Consider the following 24,508-nt stretch of genomic DNA (forward strand, 5'->3'; position numbering starts at 1 on the left):
ACGTATTATTTTGAAGAAAAAAAAAAAAGAAACTCTTCTTTTTAATGTTGACATATGAAATTAATTATTGATGGATCATTTTTCTCAGTAGAAAAGGTCCCGCCGGTTAATGTCAAGCGTTGAATGGAGCGAAAAGTAGGAAGGAATCATGATGAATTACATTTTTTTATATGTTTTTTATTTTTTAAAATATAAAAATATGAAATTTTTTATAAAATTTCAAGAATATAAAGTTTAAAAATTGTTAATTTTTGGTATAGTACAAATATTCATAGATAAAAAAATAATAAAGTTTCAAAAGTTTTCAATGACAATTTTTAAAAAATAATTAAATATTTAAAAATATATAAAAAAAGTTGTCAGCGGTGATTTTTGGCCAAAAATTATCAATGACAATTTTTCAAAAAAAATCATATTTTCATAATTTTGTAAAAAATTTCATTTTTTTAATTTTTTTTTTTAAAATCATATATAAAAATTGAATGTGTTTGGATTAGTTTGAAAAAATCAAGTTAACTTCCAGGCATAACTTGCAAGTTAATTATACGCGCAATAATTTAAATCGTTCTCGTGATAATTAACATGTAGTTTAATTTTAATATAGTTTTTATAAAAATGTGTATTAAATATTTTTATAAATTGAGATAGTAAAAATGTCTATTTTAATCAACTATTATTAACATGTACTCATAATACATATCAAGAAAATTAAATTTTTATATTATTAATTAATTATAAATGTATTTTAAAATAATTATTATAAAATTTAATGAATATATTTCATGTATAATAAATTATTATTAATGTATTTTAATTAATTTCATTAACTTAACCTATTTTTTGTGATGTAATGGTATTGCTTTTGAGTACTGTAATAGAGTGTGCAGAGAAAAATGTAAATTTGGTAAGGGGATTTTTTATTTTTTTTTTATTCATCTACTTTGGAAAATCGCAAACAAACTAAAAGCATGATTAATTTTATTACTTATAATCATTATTTTTATTTTTAATATGTTTAACACTATTATTGTTGATATGACTACGTTTAAATTAGTTAAGTATCCAAACAAAAGAAAAATATATTTAGTATTTCTTATTAAGATGCAAATATTATTATTAGTGTTCAGAACAAATAGAAAAGAATTTTAAACTATATTTAAAGACAGAATAAAAATGCTCTTCAACTTATTTTAAATATTATTTTCAATATTCATAAGTTTTTCTTTTTAATTTTTAACATTAGATATCTGTTAAAACAAATTAATCTTATTAGATTTAATTTTGTACGTAAAAAAACAATCAATGCAAAATTTGAAGTTAAATGACATGGCCTTTGTGTTTAGCTAGATTACCCTCTTCTCCCTTCTTGTCATTTCTGTCCAGATATCTCTAACTCCTAGAGTATTAAATTCTAGTTGTTTGATTAGACTTGAAGTCTTTTTTTGTAGAAAAAAAAATTTACTTGTTTTTTATTAAGAAGTCATGTGTATCTTTAATAATTAATTACTAATATTTAACCACGGATTTTAATAATTAATATAAAATATAAATCAGAAATAAAATGATCAAAACATGAAAAGAAAAAATGAAGATTAATTACTTAAAATAAAATAGAAAGTAGTAATTGAGAAGAGGAGGTTAGTTGGGCTTAGAATTCAATCAGCGTTGAATGTGAGAGGCAGGTATTAATTAGATCTCAGAAAAATGAAAAAAATCACAGTAAAAGAGTGTAGAAGTAGGAGATGGGCGGTGTGACCGTTACACTTACGCGCTGTGCGCGAGTTTGGGTCACGACTTTCCTTACACCCTCAGCACAATTTGACGTGGAGAGGACAAGGAGGAGAGAGACATGTGCGATTTGGTCGCAACTGGGACCCACCACTTCGGAGATTGGAACTGCAAGATCTTTCCCTCCTCCTCCGTTTCAGACCCTCATATTCTCTTCAAACCACAAAAATGCCACAACTTAATCGCCCTTGTGGCATTGGTGTAATTTCCCCCATCCTCACTCGCAACTGGGTGCCCCTCCAATTATTCAATTCTTAAATTAAATAATTTTGAAAAGGTTGATGCAGGTTTTTTTAGCCAATGGATTCACGGGGACGGATTCTAGTAAGTTGTAACCTGCCGCTGTTTATATCCCCTCTCAATTCCGCATTCATTCAACCAACAACACAAAACCAAAAGCCTTCACCTACCACTTTATAAGACCCCCCTTCCCTTCTCTCTTATTTTCTCCAATCACTCTTCATTCCCTCCACAATCATACGACACGACCATTTCTTTCATTTCAGTTTCTAAAGCCAAACCCTTTTAGTCATGGCCGCTTCCACCAAGAGACATTGTTTCTTTGAAGAGGATGATGGTTTGGTTTCCTTGGCTTACATTGAGCCTGGACATTCTGGCCACAGTCACTTCCATTTCCAGCATGGTTTTGTCTCTAGGACTCTGGGTTACGCCACTTTTTACAACCGCGGCGTCAGGGGCCATTCAATTTCTTCGCCAAGATCTGGGAGATTTTATGATGCCAGATTTGAAGATCATCAACCCCACTTTCTTGATGCTTGTTTTCTTTGCAAGAAGCCACTTGGCGACAATAGAGACATCTTCATGTACAGGTTCGTTGTTTCCTCTAATTAATAATATTAATTAATCGTGATTATGAATTCTAGATCAATATTCATATGCCAATTAAAGGGTCGTTCTTTCTTCTTTTTTTATGATCTGCTATAAAAACAATCTTTTTTACATTTTCTTCACTGGGTTGGTTTTGAATTGTAATTTAATTGTGAATTTGATTAGATCTCTGTGTGTTTGCTTTTCTGATGGCGGTGTTAATTGTGAAACTTATTGCAGAGGGGACACGCCTTTTTGTAGCGAAGAGTGTAGACAAGAACAAATAGAGATAGACGAAGCGAAGGAGAAGAATAAGAATCTTTCTTCTTCAATGAAGGCTTTGAGAAAAAAGGAGCAAAGAAAATCTGCTTCCCCAAACAAGGCCCAGGATTACTCCTTTCGTACAGGGACGGTTGCTGCCGCTTAGTTGAGACTTGAATTGAAATAGGCTTATAAGAGAGAACAGTGTAACTGCAGCGTTCTCGAAAAAAGGGGAAAAAGAATGAACAAAAAAGAAAAGTAGAAGTGAAGTTTTTACTTTCTTTCCACGAAGAAGGGTCAAGAGAAACGAGATCCCCCTCAAGAGAAATTTTTGTTCATGAAGCTGTATATGGTAATACGTGTAGAGAAGTTCGTTGCTTGTGGGATCCGCTCTGCGAAATGGCTCATTTTTCGGGTTTTTATATTATATATATATATCAAGGTTTTGGTTTTTTCCTTTTTTATTTCATGTGGATGTTGTGGGGTCTATATTTTCAAAAGTTTTAACGAAGAAACTGATACGAGCTTATGCTGTAATTTATAAGCATCAATTGCTATATTTTTCTTCTTTTCTCTGAGATTTTAAAAAAATTAAGATCCATGAAGAAAGAAAAGGTTGCAAGGACGGGCATTTCTATGCTCCATAGGTTTGGCCCGCAGCACGAAAAACGCTATGCCACCACGAAACGGAAGAGGCATGTGAAATTTTGAGGTGTGAAACAAACTATGTCGTCCTTATTAAAGGAGAATAGAAAATTATAAAGTACCAAATGCAAATCTTAATATTTTTAAGACATTAAGAAACTTAAAATGAATTGTTTTATTATAAAATATAGTAAATATTTTTTTTTATAAATTTAAAATAGTTTAACATAAAATGTAATATATTTTTATTATTTGTAATTCATGAAAAAAAACTTTTATATGCAGGTTAAATGTTATTTTCCCTTTGAATCCTCGCTGCATGTGGGTGAGAGTGAGACGAATTAAACCTCTATCGTTATTTAACAAATACTGTTAGAAAATGAATTTAGAGTTTCTCGGGAGGGATTTAAAAATGAGAAAAAAAAAAGTGCGAAGAGGCAGGTTCGATTTCAGATAATATTTCCGTGTTATAAATTGCAAGGAGATAGAGGAAAAACTATGAACGCTTTTTAACATACTTTAAGTTATTAACTAAAAATTATAAGAAAATGAGAAAAAATTAAATTAAACATAAAAACTATATTTTATATAGTTTTTAATAAATTAATTAATATTTAAAAATATGTTAAAAATTAAATAATATGTTTCTACCCTTTCTCATTTGATGGAAAAAAGAAAAGAAAGACGGAATGTTTAGGGTGGACGGCGAACATTTCAGAAGCGCCATGCGGAGCTTCGTTAACTTCGTTTAAGTATAAAGAAATATTCTTTATAAATATCTTAATTCTTAAGACATGAGGAGTTTCCCCTGCTAACTTACTTACCGGCAACATCCCTTTCCCGTATTAACGGTGGTTGCGTTCTGTGCTCCACCTGAAATGGAAGCAACTTTATTCTTTGCCCCCCCTCCAAATATAAGACGTGGTATATATATATTTTTTAAATAATGTATTATTTTTTGTTTTTTATTTCTTAAAATGTACTGAATTTTGATTTTAGCTTTTATAAAATTATTAAGTATTTTAGTTCATAAAATTTTTTAAGTTATTAATATATCCTTTCATTAATCTGACATTTAAAAAATGTACATAGTAAAAAATCAGTACATGACAACATTATAAATTTCAAAGATTAAATAATAATATGATTCATATGAATATTAATCAATAGCTTAAAGATATTTGTCATAAAGGACGAAAACACTACCAAAAACGTTACTAGCGTGTTTTTATTATGGCTTTCAATGCATTTTCGATAAAGATAATTATTTATTAATTTTTTTAACAAACACTAACGACAGACCTTATTTGTAAAAGAATATTTAAATAAAACGTGTTTCTCACAATATAAATAAATACATAGAATTAGTATTTTAATCAATTAAATTTATTTTATTTTTTTATTTAGTTTTTTAATTTAGTCTCGTTTTTCAATTATTCGAATACCTGTTTTGCTAACCTCGTTAATTCAATCATAAACAATACTAACTTGTCCTCTAACATGACTTAACCCATTATTATCCTCTGTTTTTTTTTTCTCACTCAAATTTGTAAATTTAACTCTAAAAATAAGGTGTTCGTTCAATTGGCGAGGAACGGTATTAAAAACAAATAACCTAATTTGAAATATACTTAGAAGGCACTTCATCACAATAGATCAATTAAACTTTCCAAACTATAGCAGCCACAAAACTAAATCTTTGATTAATTGGCAAAATTTTGTTGTTATTCATATTAGGGAAAAGACATGTAGCAACCACAGCATAATATCTATTGCAATTATAAAAACAGTCTGCAACAACCAAAAATCTCACACCAAACGCCTTCTCATGGCCAAAATACAGCCTCCTACTCTTGCCCACCTCTTGTCGTTCTCCACTATAACTATGAAATCTTCTTCCTTCAACTTGGAGCGTCACGGTGAACTTCTTTAAAAATTTGAGTATATTTGGATGAAGGTTTATAAGTTTTTTACTTAAAATTAAGTTTAAAATAATATGATTTATGTTTAAAAAACTTGGTTTAAAAAAATTATATTTTATTATATTAACTCAAACACAAATTTAAAATAAAATCAATTATATTATAAAACTACTAAATACGTTGACATAGATTTTAAACTATATTTACATGAAATTAAAATTTAAAAATTATTAACACGCATCCAAATAAACACTAAATTCAGACACTTGCACCATTTGATTAGGAGGGACAGGATCATTTGCTTAAATGAGATTATGACACTGACGTACAACAAAAAATGTGATGAAAGATAGTGGGATCTGATTAAGGAATCAGTGGGCACGTGGTGATTAAATGGCAAGGAAAGGAAAAACTTATGATTAGTAAACGAAATTAAAAATAAATCAAGAATTAGGAATTAAGCAGAATACAGTTATGTTATTTCGTACACGTTCATCGAAAACAAATACGTTCCATCCATCATTTTTCTTATATTGTAAATAACGTCTAAGCCATGTAAGAAGATTGATGAGAGACGTTAATTGTGGACTTAAATAAAGTTAGTGAAAAAGATTAATTTGTTGCACAATGTAATTTTTTTAAAAACTAACCCTAAATGTAAAATTAAGTTAGAATGTCTAGTAGAATGAATAATTTCATTAAAAATTACGTTAAAATTCACTAAAATTTGTGATGGAAGTTTAGCAATAATATTTTTAATAAAAAATTCTTTTTTATTTTTTAACTACTGTTGTTAGCATTTGTTATAAATTTAATTATTAAAGGATCAAAATATTGATTTTGTTCCTGATTATTTTTTAATAGACATTTATTAATTTTGTTTTACTAACTAGAGAAGCGCATAACATTTTGTTATAGTATGTAAATACTAGTAATAAATAATAATAAACTATGAAAATTAAGAATAATAAATATACAAATTTAATAATATTGATTAATATTTGCAACAACAAATTTTTTCATGATTAAAATTACGAGAAAATTAATAAAAATATCACAAATGCGCCAAAATTCATTTATTTGTTTTGTTTTTAACGGTTACTAGATTGATTTTCCCTCTTTTTTTTTGGGTAACGGTTACCATGTTGTTAAATAAATTTGCGTCTAGAAAAATTTTTTCGGTAAATTTTAAAATTAATTTTAATACGTGGGCAAAAAAGAGACTCGAGTAAAATCTATAAATAGGTATTTGATCTTATTTCGGTTCGCAGATACAAAGATCAACAAAATTCTACATCCAATAATCTTTTCATATTGAAATGGTTTGCAAATGATTTTGAAGGGAGAGAAAATAGAGTTGAACAAATCTCACCAAGTTTGATTCCCTTGTTTATATAGGAGATAATCCCATAGTCTACAAAAGAATAGAATATGAAAAATGAAACACTATATATACCTCTCAAGAGAAAAAAATATTTTTCAGAAAAATTATGTAATATATGAAAGGTCTACTAGATAAAAGTAAGATAATTTAATAATAACATTCGCAACTTGATTTCCTTTTCAACGGTAAGAATAGTGTAATTATAAAAATTATTAAATCATAAATAAAAATTAGTAAATTAAGAGTGAAATACACATATATATATATATATATATATATATATATATTTTTTTTTTAATAACTTTTATCTAATAATTAGGATGTATAAAAAAGTATGTTAAAAAATGTATTATTAATATTTGTCTAACATTGAAATATATAAATAAACTAATAAATAAATTAAAAAATAATACTAAACATTAAAAAACTAATAATCTAATAAAAAAAAAACTTGGGTTCCTTCTCGATAGCAATGTGATAAAAAGCATTTTAATAATTTTATTAACTAGATTCATGGATATTCATTAAAAAAATATTATATTATGTTAATAAAAAAATAAACTAATAAAATTAAGAATAATAAAAAATATAAAATTAATACTATAAAATTATATTGATTAATGTTTGTGACAAAAATTGTTCCATAAATTATATAAATTAATAAAAATATTCAGAACACATCACAACTCATTTATTTATTTTTATTTTTTTTAAAGTTTATCATTTTATTTTCTTTTGAGGTAACAGCTACCATATTGTTAAGTAACTTTGTGTTTGGGGTAAGAAAAATTTTTTAAGTTAAAAATCATGTTAAAAGAAGTTACATTTCGATAAAATTTTGAGGGTAAAAAAGGAGAAAAAAATAGGCCTGAACATAAGAGAATAGTGGAAGATTATCGAAGACCTTTAGTTTTTATTAAAAGGGAAATATTTTGAGCTATTTTAGGAGATTTTTGTTACAATGTGAATTTTTCTCTAAACTGCTTGAAAGACAAGAAAATATTCCAAGTTCACAAAATTGAAGGTTTTTTCGAAGAGTTTTGAGGAATTTCCAAGCTACTGACATCCAAAACTGCTCAAAAAATAGGAAGTGGTCAGAAAATATTCTAAGTCCACAAACCTGGTTGAGCTCCAAATTCCCTTCAGAATTGCTTGAAAAATAGGAAGTGGTCAAAAAATATTTTAAATCTACAAACCTAGTTGAGCTCCAGAGTTCCGCCAGAATTGCTCAAAAAACCAAATTGAGCAAAGAAAATATTCTAAGTCTACAAGACCATGACAAGTTCTCAAAACTCCAGAATTAGTCGAAAAGAGAAATCAAGGAGAAATTATTCTAAGGCCATAACACTAAATAAGTCTCTTAGAATTCTCTCATAAATACTCGAAAGATAGAAAAATAAAAGTCTTGATAGGTCAAGTCATTGCAAAATTCAAAAGCGGCTACCAGCAGTCATCAACATTCATCACTACGCAAAGAAAATCGTGGGCGATAGCAGTTATGAAAGAAGCCCCAACCAACAGCACGATCACAAACAATCGTGGATAATGGGCATCAACAGTTGAAGGTAATTACTAAGAAGTGACCGCAAAAGGAGGAGAACGGTCTTCCTACCTATAAATATTTAAAAACACCATTTTACAAGGGACGACTTTTTGCACCCAAACACCGCATCTAACTTCTCTGAAACGCTGAAACTCTGCACCGCCAGACACCAGCTACAAGGAGACCCACGGTGGCCGTTGTTCGCCGTTGTGAGGAGTCGCACATTTACATTCTAGCATATTTACATTCCTGTACATTTACCCTTCTGCATTTTAATTCCAATTTGTTGCTTTCAGTTTAGACTTTTTATATTCACTATTCTTACTAAATTGTTTAATTTGCAACGTCTATTTTACTGTTACGTTAACAACACACTTAAAAAAACTTAAAGAGGACCTAATCCAGTCTCCAGATTACTCTTGGATTATTTGTTTACGAATTATCATTTTTCACCGTAAACACTTTGCTAGATTTTGAGTAGATTTTAAAACTAATTTAAATATGTCGGCAAAAACAAAGAGTCGAATAAAATCTATAAAAGGTATTTAATCGTGTTTCAGTTTTTGAAGTGGGAAAAGGAAGTAGAAAGTTGAAAAAATATCAGCAAGCTTATGATTTTTCGAGTGAACTTGATTTCCATTTGCATAGCGTGTGATCACTCCAATACAATCGGTTCTAATATCATCGTAAACAAATATTTTTACCTACAGCTATTTCTGTTTCCTATTCTTCTAAAACTTTTTGAATGCTTTTCTTTATCTTCTTCTGTCTTCTTTACTTCTCGGTGAAATGCTCTTTGTATAGTTTAAATGGGTCCCTATTTTTCCACCAAGTTACACCAAAAATCTTGCGTAATTGGATCCAATTGTCCATCATTTCAAAACTTCATATGATTAAGCATTCTTTTTTTTCAAGAAACTGCCAAAGTTTACGGTGAAAAAGAGAACGTAAACACGAAAAAAATTTCATCCAATTGAATTAGTTGGAATTTCCGAATATTGGATGTCTAAAAAAAGCCTATGTTTATGAAGAAAAGCCGAAAGGCCTACCGAATTACAATGCAAAAAGGCCGAAGAAGAAAAGCCCAAATTACATACACCGAAAGAGAGAGCTGGTAAAGCAGCCCAAGACTAGGACAATACACAGGGTACAAAGACCATTACTTTTGCACTCAGTTTTTTTCAATACTATTTATACCACAATTTATTTTTTTACCCGAAATATCTATTTTTTTTATATTTAAAATAAATACGAAACTTTAAAAAAAATCCTCTTTACGTAAAATATCAAAATATTACTTGTATTTTATACATAAATTATAGTTTTAGGGTGACTTATGTTCTGTTAAAGAATGAACATTCTTTATGTTAAAGTAAGTAATCTCTATTACTTAGAATAAGTCAGTCTCACAAGGAAGTGAGACTTGTACAGAACATAAGTTTCATCATTTTTTTGTGACTTAGGTTCAAGCATGAGAGTATTCATTTAAACATAAAGTATTATAAAAATATTGTATTTTTTACTGGAACTACAATAATAGAAGGTGGAGTAGATATTTATAGGGTTATGCATATTAATTTTTGAAAGCATGTATAATAAACTTCCATAAGCCTATGACACGTACTTTCAAATAATTGTTTTCAAAAAATTTCGTAATAGAATTTTAAAATTTAATTTTTGGAAGTCTATTTTTAATTTGAAATTGAGACATTATGCAATGTATTATTATATTTCAAGGGCTATATATATTTATGGTCAATTATTGTAGATGTAAGTGATTATTTGATTTGTCCTTAATTACTACCACAACATGTAGACTTTAGTGTTTTTTTTTTTTTTTTTTTTATATTCAATTTATCACATATGATTACAAGTATGGTTAGAACATGTCACGATCCGAAATTGGATTTGAAACACATAAACTAAATTATTTATAATACTATTAAATTTTACCTACTGCTCTTCAGAGACTCTCTAATCTATTAAACAATCTTTATGAAATAACAATAATAATAATAATAAAAAGAAATAAATAACACTTGAGTAATTTATAATTATAAAATTTACTTAAAACATATAATTAAAAAAATTATTTTAATTGCTCTTTTAAAAGTTTGATCATGATTAAAAGCTTACAAATAACGTTAAAGTATAATTTTAATCATGAAATACATAAATTTCAATACTTTTTTCTTAATTCTATGCAACATTCTTATCTTTTTTACGTTGAAATAATTTTTTATTGGTATTTTGATACATACTAATTTTTATACAATATTTTAACTAAATGATAAGTTTTTTTTCTATACTTTATTAGCATGTATTTGTCATAAAGAAATTTAAAATACTCATCCTTTTCATCGACCTAATTTGAAATTTAAATTATATTTACAACACTTTCTGCTTTTTAATTTATTTCGTAGCTATGAGATAAAGTACTTTAAATAATATTTATTTATTTTTCTTCATATACATGCTAAATAAAAAATTAAAATTTTTATTTAAATTTTTTTTATTGTTTTTTTTCCTCGACGTTGAAATGAAAAGTTAATGTAACTTAAAAAAAATGAAAAATGTATTATTATAAAATTCATATTATAATAATACACTTTTCAAATTCAAATGGTTGGTTGATAAAACAATATATTATCAGAGAACAATTTTTTTTTTCAAACTATATAACATGTGTAAAATCCAAATTATTATTTTTTAAATTATAGTTGTGTTAAAGTGATATAATACGTTAAATGTTATAATTATTTACCAGACCATGTAAATAAATATTCTAAAAATATTAATTAAGAAATTGATAAATATATTTTTATTAAAAAGAAAATGGAATTATATTGATTATTGTGCAGAAGTATATTGATAGTATTTTCTATATTTTAATTCTTCGGTGATATTCCAAGAATATTCATTGACATCTTTAATTAATATCATCTCTAATATTTTTGTAAGATTTTTTGAGTAATTTTTTAAATACTTTTATTTAAACACTCTAAAATATTATCATATATCATTTTTTTAATAAAAAGCATTTAATTAAATATAATAAACTTCTTAAATTTTCTCTTACTTACGAGAACAACGAAAGATAAGTAATTGGAACTGAGTTTTATTTACATTAATTAATTTAAAAGTAATTATATAAACCATATCAACAATTTTAATATCACTAGATAAGAGGCAGTACTTGCATAAAATATGCTACGAATGCATATCAAGAAGAGAAAATAAACGATGAATGTCAGAAGTATGATAAAATTTCATTCATTGTTCACACGAGACTCTTAGACTCTTACGCTCTTTGCTCTGCCGGCACTGCAGATCAGGCCACGATGTCGTTTAACTGCATTCTTGAAGGGCAAGTGTGTCACCCCAAACGGCAACCACATTCCCATATTGACAAATGTGCAGATTATTAAAATTGATGAGGTATCACCATTTCCGCTGCAGTCTCTCTACAACATTACGCTTCCACGTATGTGCACACGTGACCTCACGTGATCAGTTTGCCTAGGTGGTCAACTTTTTTGGTCAACATCGCTCGAATCATTTTGCAGAATAATTCTAAATGTCGCTACTTTTGTTTATATTTTTAATTATTAATTAATCTTTTTAATATTTATTTATAAACTGATAATTATTTTCAGATATTAACTAATGTTTATACAGTGTTAATCAAAGGCTCAAAATTATTTTTATTAAAACATATGTAATATAATATACTTATTAAATAATCTTTAATTAATAAATATTCGTCAGGACACTAATTAACGTTTAACAGGAATTATAACAAAGCTCATTTATGCCACCTGCACTTGTCACAGTACCTTCGAGAGCAAGAGTAGTAACGTTTTCATTTCATTTATTTATTATTTTTTTTGGGGCGCAAGTGACAACGTGGCCTTCAAGTTCCGAATCACTCATTCCGTGCGCAGTTTTTCCATCCTTCACATCTTCTTATCACCATCGTTATATTTCGTCTTCGTCTCTGTAACCGTTGCGATCAGCGTTGTGCTGAGTATATGATCACTCGGCCACAAGATGCTGGAGGATCAGGTAGCGTACCTTTTGCAGAGGTACCTTGGCAATTATGTGAGGGGTCTCAGCAAAGAAGCTCTCAAAATCAGTGTCTGGAAAGGTTCAGAAAATCCTAACATCTCTTCTTATTTATTCATTGTCTTCTCAATCACTTTCTATTACCTTCCGAAAGGTTTAGCGATTTTTATTTTTCACTTGACTGCTGAGTTGAAATTAGAGCGAGGCTTCACGTTTGTGTCTCAACTGTAGTTGTTGAATTTAAGTATTACTGTTGAATTGAATATCAACAGTTCAATCTGTTGATTGTGCTAGAGCAATCTTAGCGATTGTGCGCGAGTGAGTTTATTAGCGAATTGTGTCTGAACACTGTTGCTTTTGGTGGCTGAGAAGTTTCTTCGTTGTTCCAGGCTATGTAGTTTTAGGGGAGAGGGGAAATGATATTAGATAAGTGATTGTGCAATCAGCAAATGGCATTTGGCTACATTGGATGTTTAATCCTTTATTGCATCTTCCTTGAAATGTGTTGGAGAATTCAATGCTTAATTTGTTTCAGCTGTCCTGATTTATTGTTTTATTCCAAGGTCAATGTGCATTGTGGACGAGGTCAATTTGTGCATACATATATGTCTCTTGGTCACTCATTCACTCATTCTTGAAAGATTTAATGGGTTTATGGATGTATATTTGTGCGCCTTTGCTTTTTATCTTCCTGGCATTAATTTTTCTTATCGTATGTCTGATATTTTTCTTCCCTAAAACTAAAATATGAAACAGGTGATGTAGAGCTGAAGAATATGCAGCTAAAGCCTGAGGCTTTAAATGCTTTAAAGCTACCCGTGAAGGTTAAAGCAGGTTTTCTTGGATCAGTGAAACTTAAGGTTGGTGGGGGATTAACTGCTTTTTCTCACAAATTTAGAAGTATAATATGTTGGCTCTGGTTATATATGTTTTGATATTGCTGCTTGGATGGTGAAGGTTCTTTTGTTTCTTCTTCTAAGTATATATGTAGGCCTGTATGTATTGCGTGAAAGGAAATGATCTTTGATTATTTAATCTTTGCATGGATAGTCAAGATTGATATTACTTTAATCTAATCTTGACCATTCATGTAAGATTGAATTGTCAAGATTGGATAGACATGAAGGGAAACATGGAAATGGGGTGGAAAGAGATAGCTGTAAAAGAGCAAGAGCTTAGATGAAGTAGTTGGAAACTGTGGGGGTGGGAGATGGCCTTCAATCTAGTTTCAAGTTTGAGCTTTGCTCATCATCTTTCGTGAAGAAATGAAAAGTTGAGATTGCTTTAATTTACAAGATTTAGTATCCCTTTAAAAGTAATCTATTACGATTATTTTTCTGTGTAATTTATCTTTTGCCAACTTCGTTGTTCAAATTCATGTGATTAAATTGTGGTTAAACGAACTAATTTATTTTCTTATTTTTCTAACTTTTATTAGCTATATTTTCTGGTTTTTGGTTTCGTAATTTATTTTTCATATTGAGGACAATGTCATGTTACTTAAAAGATGAGGCACTGTGAGGGTTATCTCAGCACCATGGCCATGGTATAATTTGGAGTGTTTTTTTTCTATTTATCGTCTGTCTTATTGTTAAATGGGGGATATTGTAATTGCCAATGCTGTAAGAGCTAATTTCTATCATCTGTGCATCTTCGATTAACTATTGGTAGAAGACACAGATTACAGACCTGTCGGGTTGTTAGGGATTGTGATAGAAGTTCATTATTAAAATAGCTCCTTTTTCTTAATGTGTAATGATAATGATATTTTTATAATTCAGGATGAGATATCTAGTTTATTGTTGGTTTCCCATCTGTACACTGTAGGGTCAGTACCTTCCTTTGGAATAAGTTACTCTGTATGCTGGATGAATCTTCACTTGGGCATTCCCCTTGACTTGGGGCAATTTCTCTTGCTTCCTTACAATGGTTTTGGAAGAACGAGGCCATTTTTTATGGGATTGTTCTTTTCGTTCTTTGGTTTGTTTGACTGAAGTGGATTGCCCCCATCAAAAGGGGTTCTTTACTCAAATATTGGCTTTTTGGTGGGTTTCTGTTTTGGCTTGTTTCTGGTGCTCTGTGCTTGAGTGCTTCAAGAGAGTATCCATTTCTGAAATGTAGATAGACTGGGATGCCTTGCTGGATTTTGACTTTTTCATTTTCTTTTTTTGGAGAATAACTTATCATTCCCTTGTACCTTCCTTTTTAATAAAATATCTTTTTACATGTAAAGCATGTTTTTCTGTGTTTGAAGTATCATGCATTCACTCATTAGGCAGACTTTTAAGTTGGATATTCTTTTCTGCATGAGTGATGGTCATATTGATGTTTGTATTTCTTTTAAGGTTCCATGGAGTAGGCTTGGCCAAGATCCAGTCTTAGTATATTTGGATCGCATTTTCTTACTAGCTGAACCTGCAACTCAAGTTGAGGGATGTAGTGAGGATGCTGTTCAAGAAGCTAAAAAGAGCAGAATACAGGTAGGAACTAAGAATTAGATAAACAAGTGTAATTTGATGTTGTTTGAAGACAATTTATTTGATGAAGAATCCTTTTTCTCCCTTTTGGCAACAGGAGATGGAACTGAAACTATGGGAGAAGTCACAACAGTTAAAGTCAGAAATGGTATGAGCTTTACCTTTATGAAATTTTGTTAAGTTATTCACTTTAGGTTGTGTCCTGCCAAGCATATTTTCATCTATCCACCCAAGGTTCTGCAAAATGGCTCAGTTTCTGTACATCTGAAATGGTAACTACTAATTCTTAATATTTAATGCCAGTGTAGCAGAAAGCGCAACCCATGAAGAGGGAGCATTTTTCCCTCTCCAGTTGTGCTAGATAGACAATGAGTGAGAAAGGGTGAGCAAAAGTTGAAGAGAAAGTAGGAGAGAATTATCAGAAAACTGAATATGTTATTGTGAAAATTTGAAAAGCTTACACTGTACACTTGATCAATATATTTATTCTCAGTCAGTTTGGTAACTTTCTATCAATCTAATAGAAGGTAAAGCTGTCCTAATTACCTAGATGACTCGGCATAATTGCCATGAAGACAGGTCAGCAGCTGATAAGACTGCAGTTGAGTTCACATATCACAAACACTTGTACAGTACACTGTGCACACACTGTGAATACAATGCATTTCCATTAAGTTGTGTCAAAGGACTTCCAAAACTGCATCATTGCACAAAAATTTCGCTTCCTTCTTCTCAAAGCCTTTAAAGCATAGTAGTCAGAAACAGTTCCAAAGTTGAGGGACGAATTTCAGCTTCACCCTAAACTCCAAACAAGATATTCCACATGGAAGTTGCCAACAAATTTGCCTTATAACTAAATGCCGATGATATTTTGAAATTTCTTTTCAAAATTATGTTTCATTTCTTATCAGTGAATTAGGTAATATGTGTAAAGTTTATTCAGGGATTTTAGAATAAAACCATTGCATATATAGTTTTGTTATACCTATGCATCCAATACATAAGTTTAGCATGATGTACTGCAAAATTCTCTTTGGATCCAAAGGTAAACATGTGCATGCATGTTTCTGTATGATTAAGAATACCTTGTATTGACTCTGGTATCTTTATTTTTCTAATCTTAAGAATAAATCATGGTTGGGATCTCTCATCAGCACCATAATTGGAAATTTGAAGCTTTCAATTTCCAACATTCACATCAGATATGAAGATGGTGAGAGGTAAAGGAGAAATTCAAATTTTTTTGTCAAAGTAAATTAAATCTCACATAGTTTTATATCTTTCTACCGCCTGATATATTCTGTCGTGTAGCAATCCAGGGCACCCATTTGCAGCTGGAGTTATGTTGGACAAACTCTCAGCTGTGACAGTTGATGATACTGGGAAAGAAACTTTTATTACTGGAGGTGCACTAGATCGCATTCAAAAGGTTCTGATGTCTTATTGGGAAATGTTATTGGCTGTGACAATGAAATCCTTTCGTACTGACTCAGATGCTTGTTTAATTTAATAAAGTTCTAAAGTATATCTTGTATTGTAAATTTGTAACAAAGGAAGGTTATCTTAAATTTTCTATACTGAAGTTTTATTTGCTTGAGTGAATGAAGCTTATTTTGTTGATCATATTCTGAGACTCTATCCACTTATTTTATTGTTTTCTTTCAATGAATTATTTTACTTACCAATGAAACATAATTACTGGGAACAGTAGTTGAGTCCATAATTACAAAATGAAAATAATCTTACTGCATATTCTGGTATGGTTATTGCTTTTTACTCCATTTGTCTGTACTGTTGCTAGTATTCTTTCATTGTTAATGTCTTTTTCTGTCATTGCTTTGCAGTCTGTTGAACTAGATCGACTTGCAGTTTATTTAGATTCAGATATTATCCCATGGCATGTTACCAAAGCATGGGAAGATTTGCTTCCTTCAGAGTGGTTTCAGGTATGTATCGTGGCTAGTGAGGACTATGGATTTATGCAGATTTTTTTTTTCTTTAACTTCTTTTAAGTTCTTTTCTGTTTGAATTTAATCATGTATTCAAGGAGTGTGTGTGTTTAGGTTATCCTTGTTAGTTTGTTGGATATTGTTAAATATATTTAAATATGTTATTTGAAGAAATAGTATCCTAGTAATTATAGTAATTAGGTAACTGTATATTTGTTCTTGATTATTTAGCTACAACTGTGATTTTCTTTGTTAACACAAATACACAACCAATGGTGTAGTTGAAACACATGGAATTCATTAGAGTTGGCAAAATGGGCTGGCCCGATGGATTGGGCCGAAAAAACCCTTTAAATGGGCAGGCTTGGCTCTAAAAAGTAAGGCTCGAAATTATCTCGAGCCATTTTGGGCTTGTCCAGATAAGCTTGGTACCCGTTAGGACTTTAACTGGGCTGGTCCATGCGGGCTTGGGCAGCCCGCGCACACTTGGAACTATGCTTAATTGTGAACTTATTTATATTTTTGTTGACTTATTGTGTGTATAGAAATAAAAAAATGTCTGTTACAAAAACAACAAAAAAAGAATCAATAGCGTGTTACAACTTAAAAAAAATAAAATAAAATGGTCTAATACAAAATCTGGACAAAAAAAATGAGTGGCCTATTAGGCTGTTACAAAAACAACCTAAAATGGCCTGTTACAAACACTGATAGCAACAAAAAAAAAATCATGGTATGTTGTTATAAAAATAGTAAAAAAAATGGCTTGTGACAAAAATAGGAAAAAGAGAACAACAAAAAAATTTATTAGGGCTGTTGGGCTGGCCCACAGAATCCCGTAGCCTGCATAGGTAAGGCTGGCGTAGTAAAAATGCAAGCCCATTTTTATCTTAAGTTAAATAAACTCGACCCGTTTGAGCCTGCTACCCGTAGGCCGGCCTGTTTTGACAACTCTAGAATTCATCACATGCCTTTTCTTTTTTTCTCATCTTAACATGGTATCAAGCACCTAATGAGGAGGTAACTCTAATCCCTGCTTAACCTTAATCTGTGCTTTTCCTGTGGGTCTGCGGCTCATAGGTGTCAAATTTTTTTTTTCAAAAATTGTCTTTGGTTTTTGTTTATTTTTTTTTCCCTTTTCCGAAAGCCTACTCCACTTGTCGCCATTTTTCACTGCCGGTGACTTTTCCAACGTGGTTTTTGACCAGCTTCTCACCACCACCAGAATCGCCACACTGTGCACACAAAACCTGGTCATCATGTCACGTATGGAGGTCCTATGCGCCACCTCCGCCATGTGTGACGGTCCGTCTAGCGACCTTTTGGCCTCTTTCTTTGCAGACTAGGCTTGCCTTGCCGAGACGGTTCTAGATCTATGGTCTTTTTCTCCCTTTAAGTTTTGAACGCTGCTGTTTGTCCCATTTTGCTACTGTTTGGCTGTTGTTTTTCTCTCTTTTGGGATGACCAATGGCGATTCCAACTCCTCCCAAACCTAAAGCATCTATTTCTCCAACTTTTTTACTGCTCTACTATTTACTGATAAGTTGGATGGTAGTAACTATGATTCTTGGACCTCTCACATCAAATTTTGGCTCAAGTGTCGAGATTATCTCAGCCATCTCACTATCAAAGAAGCAATCGTGGCTGCAACTGAACGTGCTAAATTGAGTAAGATTGATGCTCAACTTTGCAGTGTTATCAAGTCTACTATTCATCCTGTTGTGAAGTAGATTTTTTGCTTCCATGATACGTGTGAATTCATTTCGTCACAAGCAAAATTACTTTACACCAATGACATACAAAGTCTATAAAATATGTCAAAATCTCATGGATGTTGTTGCGGCTCAGAAACTTGATGGCATTTTGTCGATCTATTTAGTCTGTATGAATGGTCTTCTTCGTGATTTCAATGACTTTTGCCTCTCGCTGCAACTGTTGCTTGGAATTGGAGAATCGTCAAACATTTTTTTTATTCTACTAACTTTGTATGGTTTACTTACAAAGTACTCTAGGTTCGAGATCAGATTTTAGGATCCACTTCTGCTCTCACTGTGGCTACTGCTCTTTCACCTTGATCTTACAGGGAGGTGAGCATGGTCACTCTTGTTAGTCTAATGGTGATTTTCGCTCACGTTTTAAGTGTAACCATTTCCACAAAATTGGCTATACTATTGATTGTTGTTATACACTGCATGGTCGACCCCCTAGAATAGCTAATGCGGTGTAGTCTACGCCTCTTGAATTTACTTTGCAGTCTGCTCTTACTAAATTTGCTTCGACTTCCAATACTCCACCAACACTCTTCAACGATTTCCTTTGTTGGTATGAGGATCGTCAAACCTCTAGTTCCACTGCTTCTGTTGTGCACACAAATAATTCTTTTGTTGACATTTCTCATTCCTCATCTCTTTGTCCATGAGTTTTTTATTTAGGTGCCAATAATCATATTCCATCTTTCCTTTCCTCTATACATTTGGTCACTTACCTTTTGGTACTATGGCCAACATGTCTCAAACACAGTATCAGGGTGTTGGCACTGTCTCTCTCCTTCCATCATTATTCATTGACAATGTCTTATATAGTTCTGTATTTCCATTTAATCTTTTATCTATGAGTTGTCTCAAACGTACTTGGGACCTCGTTCTTCTTCTTTCAGGTAAATTTGTTGTGGGTTGCAGGTGAATATATATTTTCAAAGTTGGTCTTGATGGTCTAGTGGATCGCCTTAAAGACTCAAATACTGTCTACAAGATTAATTGTTTAAATGTTAACCATACCCATTAATGAACTATGTGCACCCTGCTCTTCAAGATAATAATCAGTAGAGCATGGCCTTTAGATAAATTGAAATATTCAACTTGCAAATTGTTTTGCTACCTCGTTGACTCATTCATATTCTTGGTTCTATGTTGTACTTTTATTAAGTTTATTTTTATCCAATGTTCTTTTAGATGGTATAGCTTTGGTTTGTGATTCTTTTGACATTGTTAATATGTCCTATGTTGGTTAAGAATAGAGCTAAAATACTCCTTATAAGAGTTAGGATAGTCCTCCTTCTATGAGCTAGTTTTTGGCAGTTAGTTATGCTTTAGTTTCTAAACATAGTATCAAAGCCTATCCAGTTTGAATTTTGGCCTGCCCACAGATGTCCAATCCTGTTCGGCCACTCTTGCAGATGTCCAGTTCTGAGCATGAGGAAGGTGTGTTAAGATGTCCTGCAAATTTCACATACTAAATGTTCAGTCCTAAGCGTGAGGAGTATGTGTTAAGATGTCCCACATTGGTAGAATTAAAAAAAGAAAGCAAAGTCTTTTGTTGGCCTTTACTAAAATGAGAAATGCTAGTAACACACCCTTCAAAACACTTAGCTATTAGTTAAAATTTATTTATAATTATAAAAATTATGTAGTTTTCAATAAATTTTAGCCAATAATTTGATGATTCTCTCATACTTTTGTAGTTTTCAGTAAATTTTAGCCAATAATTAGGAGTGTATTAAAAAGAGTGTGTTCTTAGCATTCCTTTTGCATAAACTTTTGCAATGTATTTTTTCATATATTCAAAAGCCACCAGACTGAGTGGTAAAAGTTTCATCCTTTTTATCTACAATTTTGCAATATGAAATTTCACTTAAAGTAGTTTAATTTTTCTTTATTTATAAAAGAGCTTCATATTATGCAATTTGTTCACAACTTTGACATCCTAGATTTGGTGGGCTTGCACGTGATTGAGTGCATTGAGTCATAAAAGTTATATTGCTTTCTTGCTTAGCCATTGTGTTATATAGTCCTGCTATGCTTGAGAAATTCTGGGCTGCTAGACATGGGCACTGGAAGGAAAGAGGGGTGGAGGGACAGCTTGTAGGGCATTTATTGTTACCTACTGCGCAATTTCTGTTGGTATGTGGTTTATTGCTATTGAAAATATATACTATGCTGGGATATACCAAATTGGTTCTCTATTTGGGTTTGCGGTACGCATTAAAATTTCAATCGGCATGCTCCTAATATAATTTTTTTCAAAAATCCTGTTTTTTTGGGTCAGCTGTTCAAAACAATGAAGGGCCGAAAAGCTAGGGGCTAAAATGAAGATGCAAAAAATAAGATCACTAGTTTCCTAAAAGAGAAAGTTCAATTGGGACAAAACCAAATACTAAAAGGGATAATCCAAATGGTACAGAAAGCTCTAGAAAATCTTAGGACTTTCACAACTGAAATCAATCCCTAGATTTGTTACAATCCATTGGAAGCATCCTTTGGCTCTCCCAAGGAAGAAAAAGCATGGATGAACTCTAAACCCTAAACCCTAAACTCTAAACTCTAAACCCTAAACCCTAAACCCTAAACCCTAAACCCTAAACTCAGCAGCTGAGCATGATAATTGAAGACAAGACAGATACCAAAACCTATGCAGCTTGATGGCCCCATTGGAATCTACCTCAAAGCAAGGAAACCTGGAATACTGTGTACGACTTTCCCTCCCCTGCTGCCTTTGACTCTGCTGCAATCAAGAACCTTTATGCAACACTGGTTGTGTTATGGAATGTCAGTGGCTGCGTCCCAATACTTGATCAGCAGTGTACTGGTTCGAGAATGAACTGTAAACTGGTTTGCATATCCTTATTCATGGTTTGAAGGGGGGTTGAGCGAATTTGATAACTATGGGGGCATTTATGATGCAATGCAGTTTGTTTGGAATTTGGATTGAATGGAACTGCATATGTTCAAAGTATGTTATGATAGTTAGGGACATTTTACCTCTGACAAAATATTGACTTAGCACCTTTGGAGATGGCATGTGATTTTATTTTGTCTTCTTCATGCTTTTATTACTATATCTACAATTTCATTTTAGTTTCTCTTAGTAATGTTATAAAAATTCAGATATTTAAATTTGGCACTAAAGATGGGAAGCCAGCCGATAATTTGTTAAGAAAGCACTCGTACATTTTGCAACCTGTGACTGGAGAAGCAAAGTACTCCAAGCTGCAGCAAAATGAAGTTGCTGATAGCAAACAACCTTTACAGAAGGCTGTGGTGAATTTGGATGATGTTACAATTAGCTTATCTAAGGTTCATTTGATTTTTTTTCTTTTTGTTTTTCTTGTTTTTGGAGATTGTTAATGTTTTTAGGGATAATCTTTGCATTTTTGTCTTTGTAGGATGGATACAGGGATTTCATAAAATTAGCAGACAACTTTGCTGCCTTTAACCAACGTCTAAAATATGCTCATTATCGTCCACTGGTGCCAGTAAAAGCCAATTCCAGGTCTTGGTGGAAGTATGCTTACAGAGCTGTATCTGACCAGATGAAGAAGGCAAGGTATTTGAACACATTCCAATTCTGTTCACAGCCTTATACATTACTTGTCAGTAGCCAATCTAAAAGCTAATTACTTGTGACATGGAGTGTAACTTGCATAAATATTCCACAATTTAACAGCTCAATTTACAATTAAATAAGACTAGTGAGACTAGTGTCTAGTATTTGACTGAATTATATTTGAAACATTTTGACAATTTAGTATCGATATCTATGTACCTGTTCCTCAAATTTTCCATAATGGAGAACCCGTGCTTCATCTGCACATCTCCACATAGGGTAACTAGGAGGAGGATTTATATTTGGGTGAATGTAGTTAGGGTTAAAAGGTGTGCTGAGGTAGGATGATGGATAGTATCAGTGCCTTTTGCACATTATAGTGCTGCCTCTTTTGTGAGGTGCACTCCTTTTACATCTCAATGGTGCTTTTACATCACAATGGAGGCACTCTGAGCAAATGCCTTATAGAGCATGGAATTAATTAATTAACAAAGTTCAGTTCATGCCTAGGTATTAATGTGAAAAACAGTGGCAACCCAGGAGTCAATCACTGATTCTCTGACTGAAACAAAATGAGTTGTGTAAAACACAGGATGTAAAGAGGCAAAACATCATTCACTGATCCATATCATACCTTTTTACATTATCTATATTTATTATTCTTCTTTTCTGTGAATGTTTTGGCACTTTTATGACATTGAGGGCAAACCTCTCCGCAATAGTTAGGTTGCTATCTTGTGACATGGAGATTAGGGGTCAAATCCTAGAAAGAGCCTCTCCACTTTAGGGGATAAGGCTGTGTATATCTCCCTTACCAAGATACCTCTTGATGGGTGCCTCATGCAATGTTGCCCTTTATGTTGCATTGCAGTCAAAACATGATGCTCTATTTCTCTTATGCAAAATAAAAGTTTTTTTCTTTTTTATTACTCCCAATTCTCTTCTTACTTCTTTAGGCAATTTCAGTTAACAATAGCTTTTTACATAGATTTTATCTGTCTTTTTATATATTTTTTTTCTGATGTGTACGGAGTGCATTAACATGGACTGTTTTCTGTCTTTTCCATATAGTGTAAAAACATTTTTTTTTTCTGTTTCATGCACAAACCAGAGCAACATGCAATCTGTTCTTTCTTGTTTGACTATCTTTCATACTTCCTAATAGCCTCAACTGGTCAACCCCCTTTTGAAACGACTCCACACAGAGAATATATGAGTAAATGACACTTAATTACTTGGTGTGTTGGCCAAAATCTGTAAACTTAATAAAAAGAAGATGCTCCAAGTATTGAGGGCACACCTTAGACTCAACAATCACCATAAAATCTAATCCAGTTATACTTAGTGGCATGAAAAAGGTTTTGGAATGAAAAAGGGGCAGGTGTTTTGGGTGGATCTAATGATGATGGAATTCTAGTGGATAAGCTCATGCATCAAACTTCTTGGATTGCCTTTTTTAGCATCTTTATATTGCTTTTTCGAATTTTTGAAGGGCAATTTCTCAAGGAATGCTCAGAAGATGCTGTTGAAAGTTATTCACTCAGCATTCTTCCATCTATTTCTCAAACCTGAATCTTCATTTAGCCTTGCTAAGTACAAGCTTAGATGGTGCTTGGTTTGTTATGTTTTCACCAAACCAAACATCTTGCTGTTTCAACTTTCAGAATGTTGTAGTAACATTTTCAGATATTAACATTAGAGCTTTGTGGGATCTGATGGTGTTTGTTGATCTTTATTTATCATGTTTTAATTTTGTACTTCTCATCAACTCATGATATTGTGCTTGTGTCAGTGGAAAAATGTCATGGGAGCAAGTTCTAAAATATGCGAGCTTGCGGAAGAGATATATCTCTCTGTATGCTTCACTACTTAAATCTGACCCCACTCAGGTGACAATTAGTGGCAATAAAGAGATTGATGACCTAGATCGTGAACTTGATATTGAACTTATACTGCAATGGAGGTACATTGTTTTTTTCTGGGTGTTTATGTGGTATGTTAATATTTAATATTGATTATTCATATGTAAAAGCATGGATATGTAAGGTAGTCTGTAATTTTGATTCAACTATAGCATCATGGCCATAGTTAGTGTACATTCTGCATACATTTTTTTTGGTAATAACTGTATGGAAAGGATAAGCTCAACTTTTGAAGGAAGAACATTTTAGATCAATTCGAGTTTTTAGTGAATCATATGTTAAAAATTAGTAAAATCAACTTTAATGAAAAATCTGACTTGTAATCTCAATCTGTTAATATGACTGTATTCGAGCAAGTGAGCTTTCACCTTTTGACTTTGTACATTGTTGAGTTTTGGTCTG

At 31.6% G+C, this 24,508-nt stretch overlaps 2 protein-coding genes across 2 annotated transcripts in view; both read left to right on the forward strand.

The window, feature by feature from the left end:
* Nucleotides 1-2,146: 2,146 nt before the first annotated feature.
* Nucleotides 2,147-3,459, forward strand: LOC113869436 (FCS-Like Zinc finger 2-like). The gene is made up of 2 exons (XM_027505757.1): nt 2,147-2,618; nt 2,857-3,459. Exons 1-2 carry the CDS (start codon nt 2,320-2,322, stop codon nt 3,041-3,043), a joined length of 486 nt encoding a protein of 161 aa, XP_027361558.1. The 5' UTR covers nt 2,147-2,319; the 3' UTR covers nt 3,044-3,459.
* An 8,752-nt stretch (nt 3,460-12,211) lies between these two features.
* The window catches only part of LOC113869468, a 51,837-nt gene continuing 39,540 nt past the window's right edge, over nt 12,212-24,508 (forward strand). The window contains exons 1-10 of the mRNA XM_027505792.1: nt 12,212-12,518; nt 13,193-13,296; nt 14,782-14,916; nt 15,011-15,061; nt 16,039-16,133; nt 16,225-16,342; nt 16,758-16,859; nt 21,746-21,934; nt 22,024-22,184; nt 23,977-24,147. Coding sequence (XP_027361593.1) covers nt 12,422-12,518; nt 13,193-13,296; nt 14,782-14,916; nt 15,011-15,061; nt 16,039-16,133; nt 16,225-16,342; nt 16,758-16,859; nt 21,746-21,934; nt 22,024-22,184; nt 23,977-24,147 — 1,223 coding nt within the window. The 5' untranslated portion in view covers nt 12,212-12,421. The remainder of the gene's footprint in view (nt 12,519-13,192; nt 13,297-14,781; nt 14,917-15,010; nt 15,062-16,038; nt 16,134-16,224; nt 16,343-16,757; nt 16,860-21,745; nt 21,935-22,023; nt 22,185-23,976; nt 24,148-24,508) is intronic.

The sequence above is a fragment of the Abrus precatorius genome, unplaced genomic scaffold, assembly GCF_003935025.1.
Source record: "Abrus precatorius isolate BTA unplaced genomic scaffold, Abrus_2018 Scaffold6, whole genome shotgun sequence".
Taxonomy (NCBI): Eukaryota; Viridiplantae; Streptophyta; class Magnoliopsida; order Fabales; family Fabaceae; genus Abrus; species Abrus precatorius.

Bases quoted from the DNA above. Each gene is read 5' to 3' on its own strand.
- LOC113869436 (XM_027505757.1), top strand. From the start codon at position 2,320: ATGGCCGCTTCCACCAAGAGACATTGTTTCTTTGAAGAGGATGATGGT. The intron at 2,619-2,856 runs GTTCGTTGTTTC...AACTTATTGCAG, and splicing joins AGAGACATCTTCATGTACAG to AGGGGACACGCCTTTTTGTA.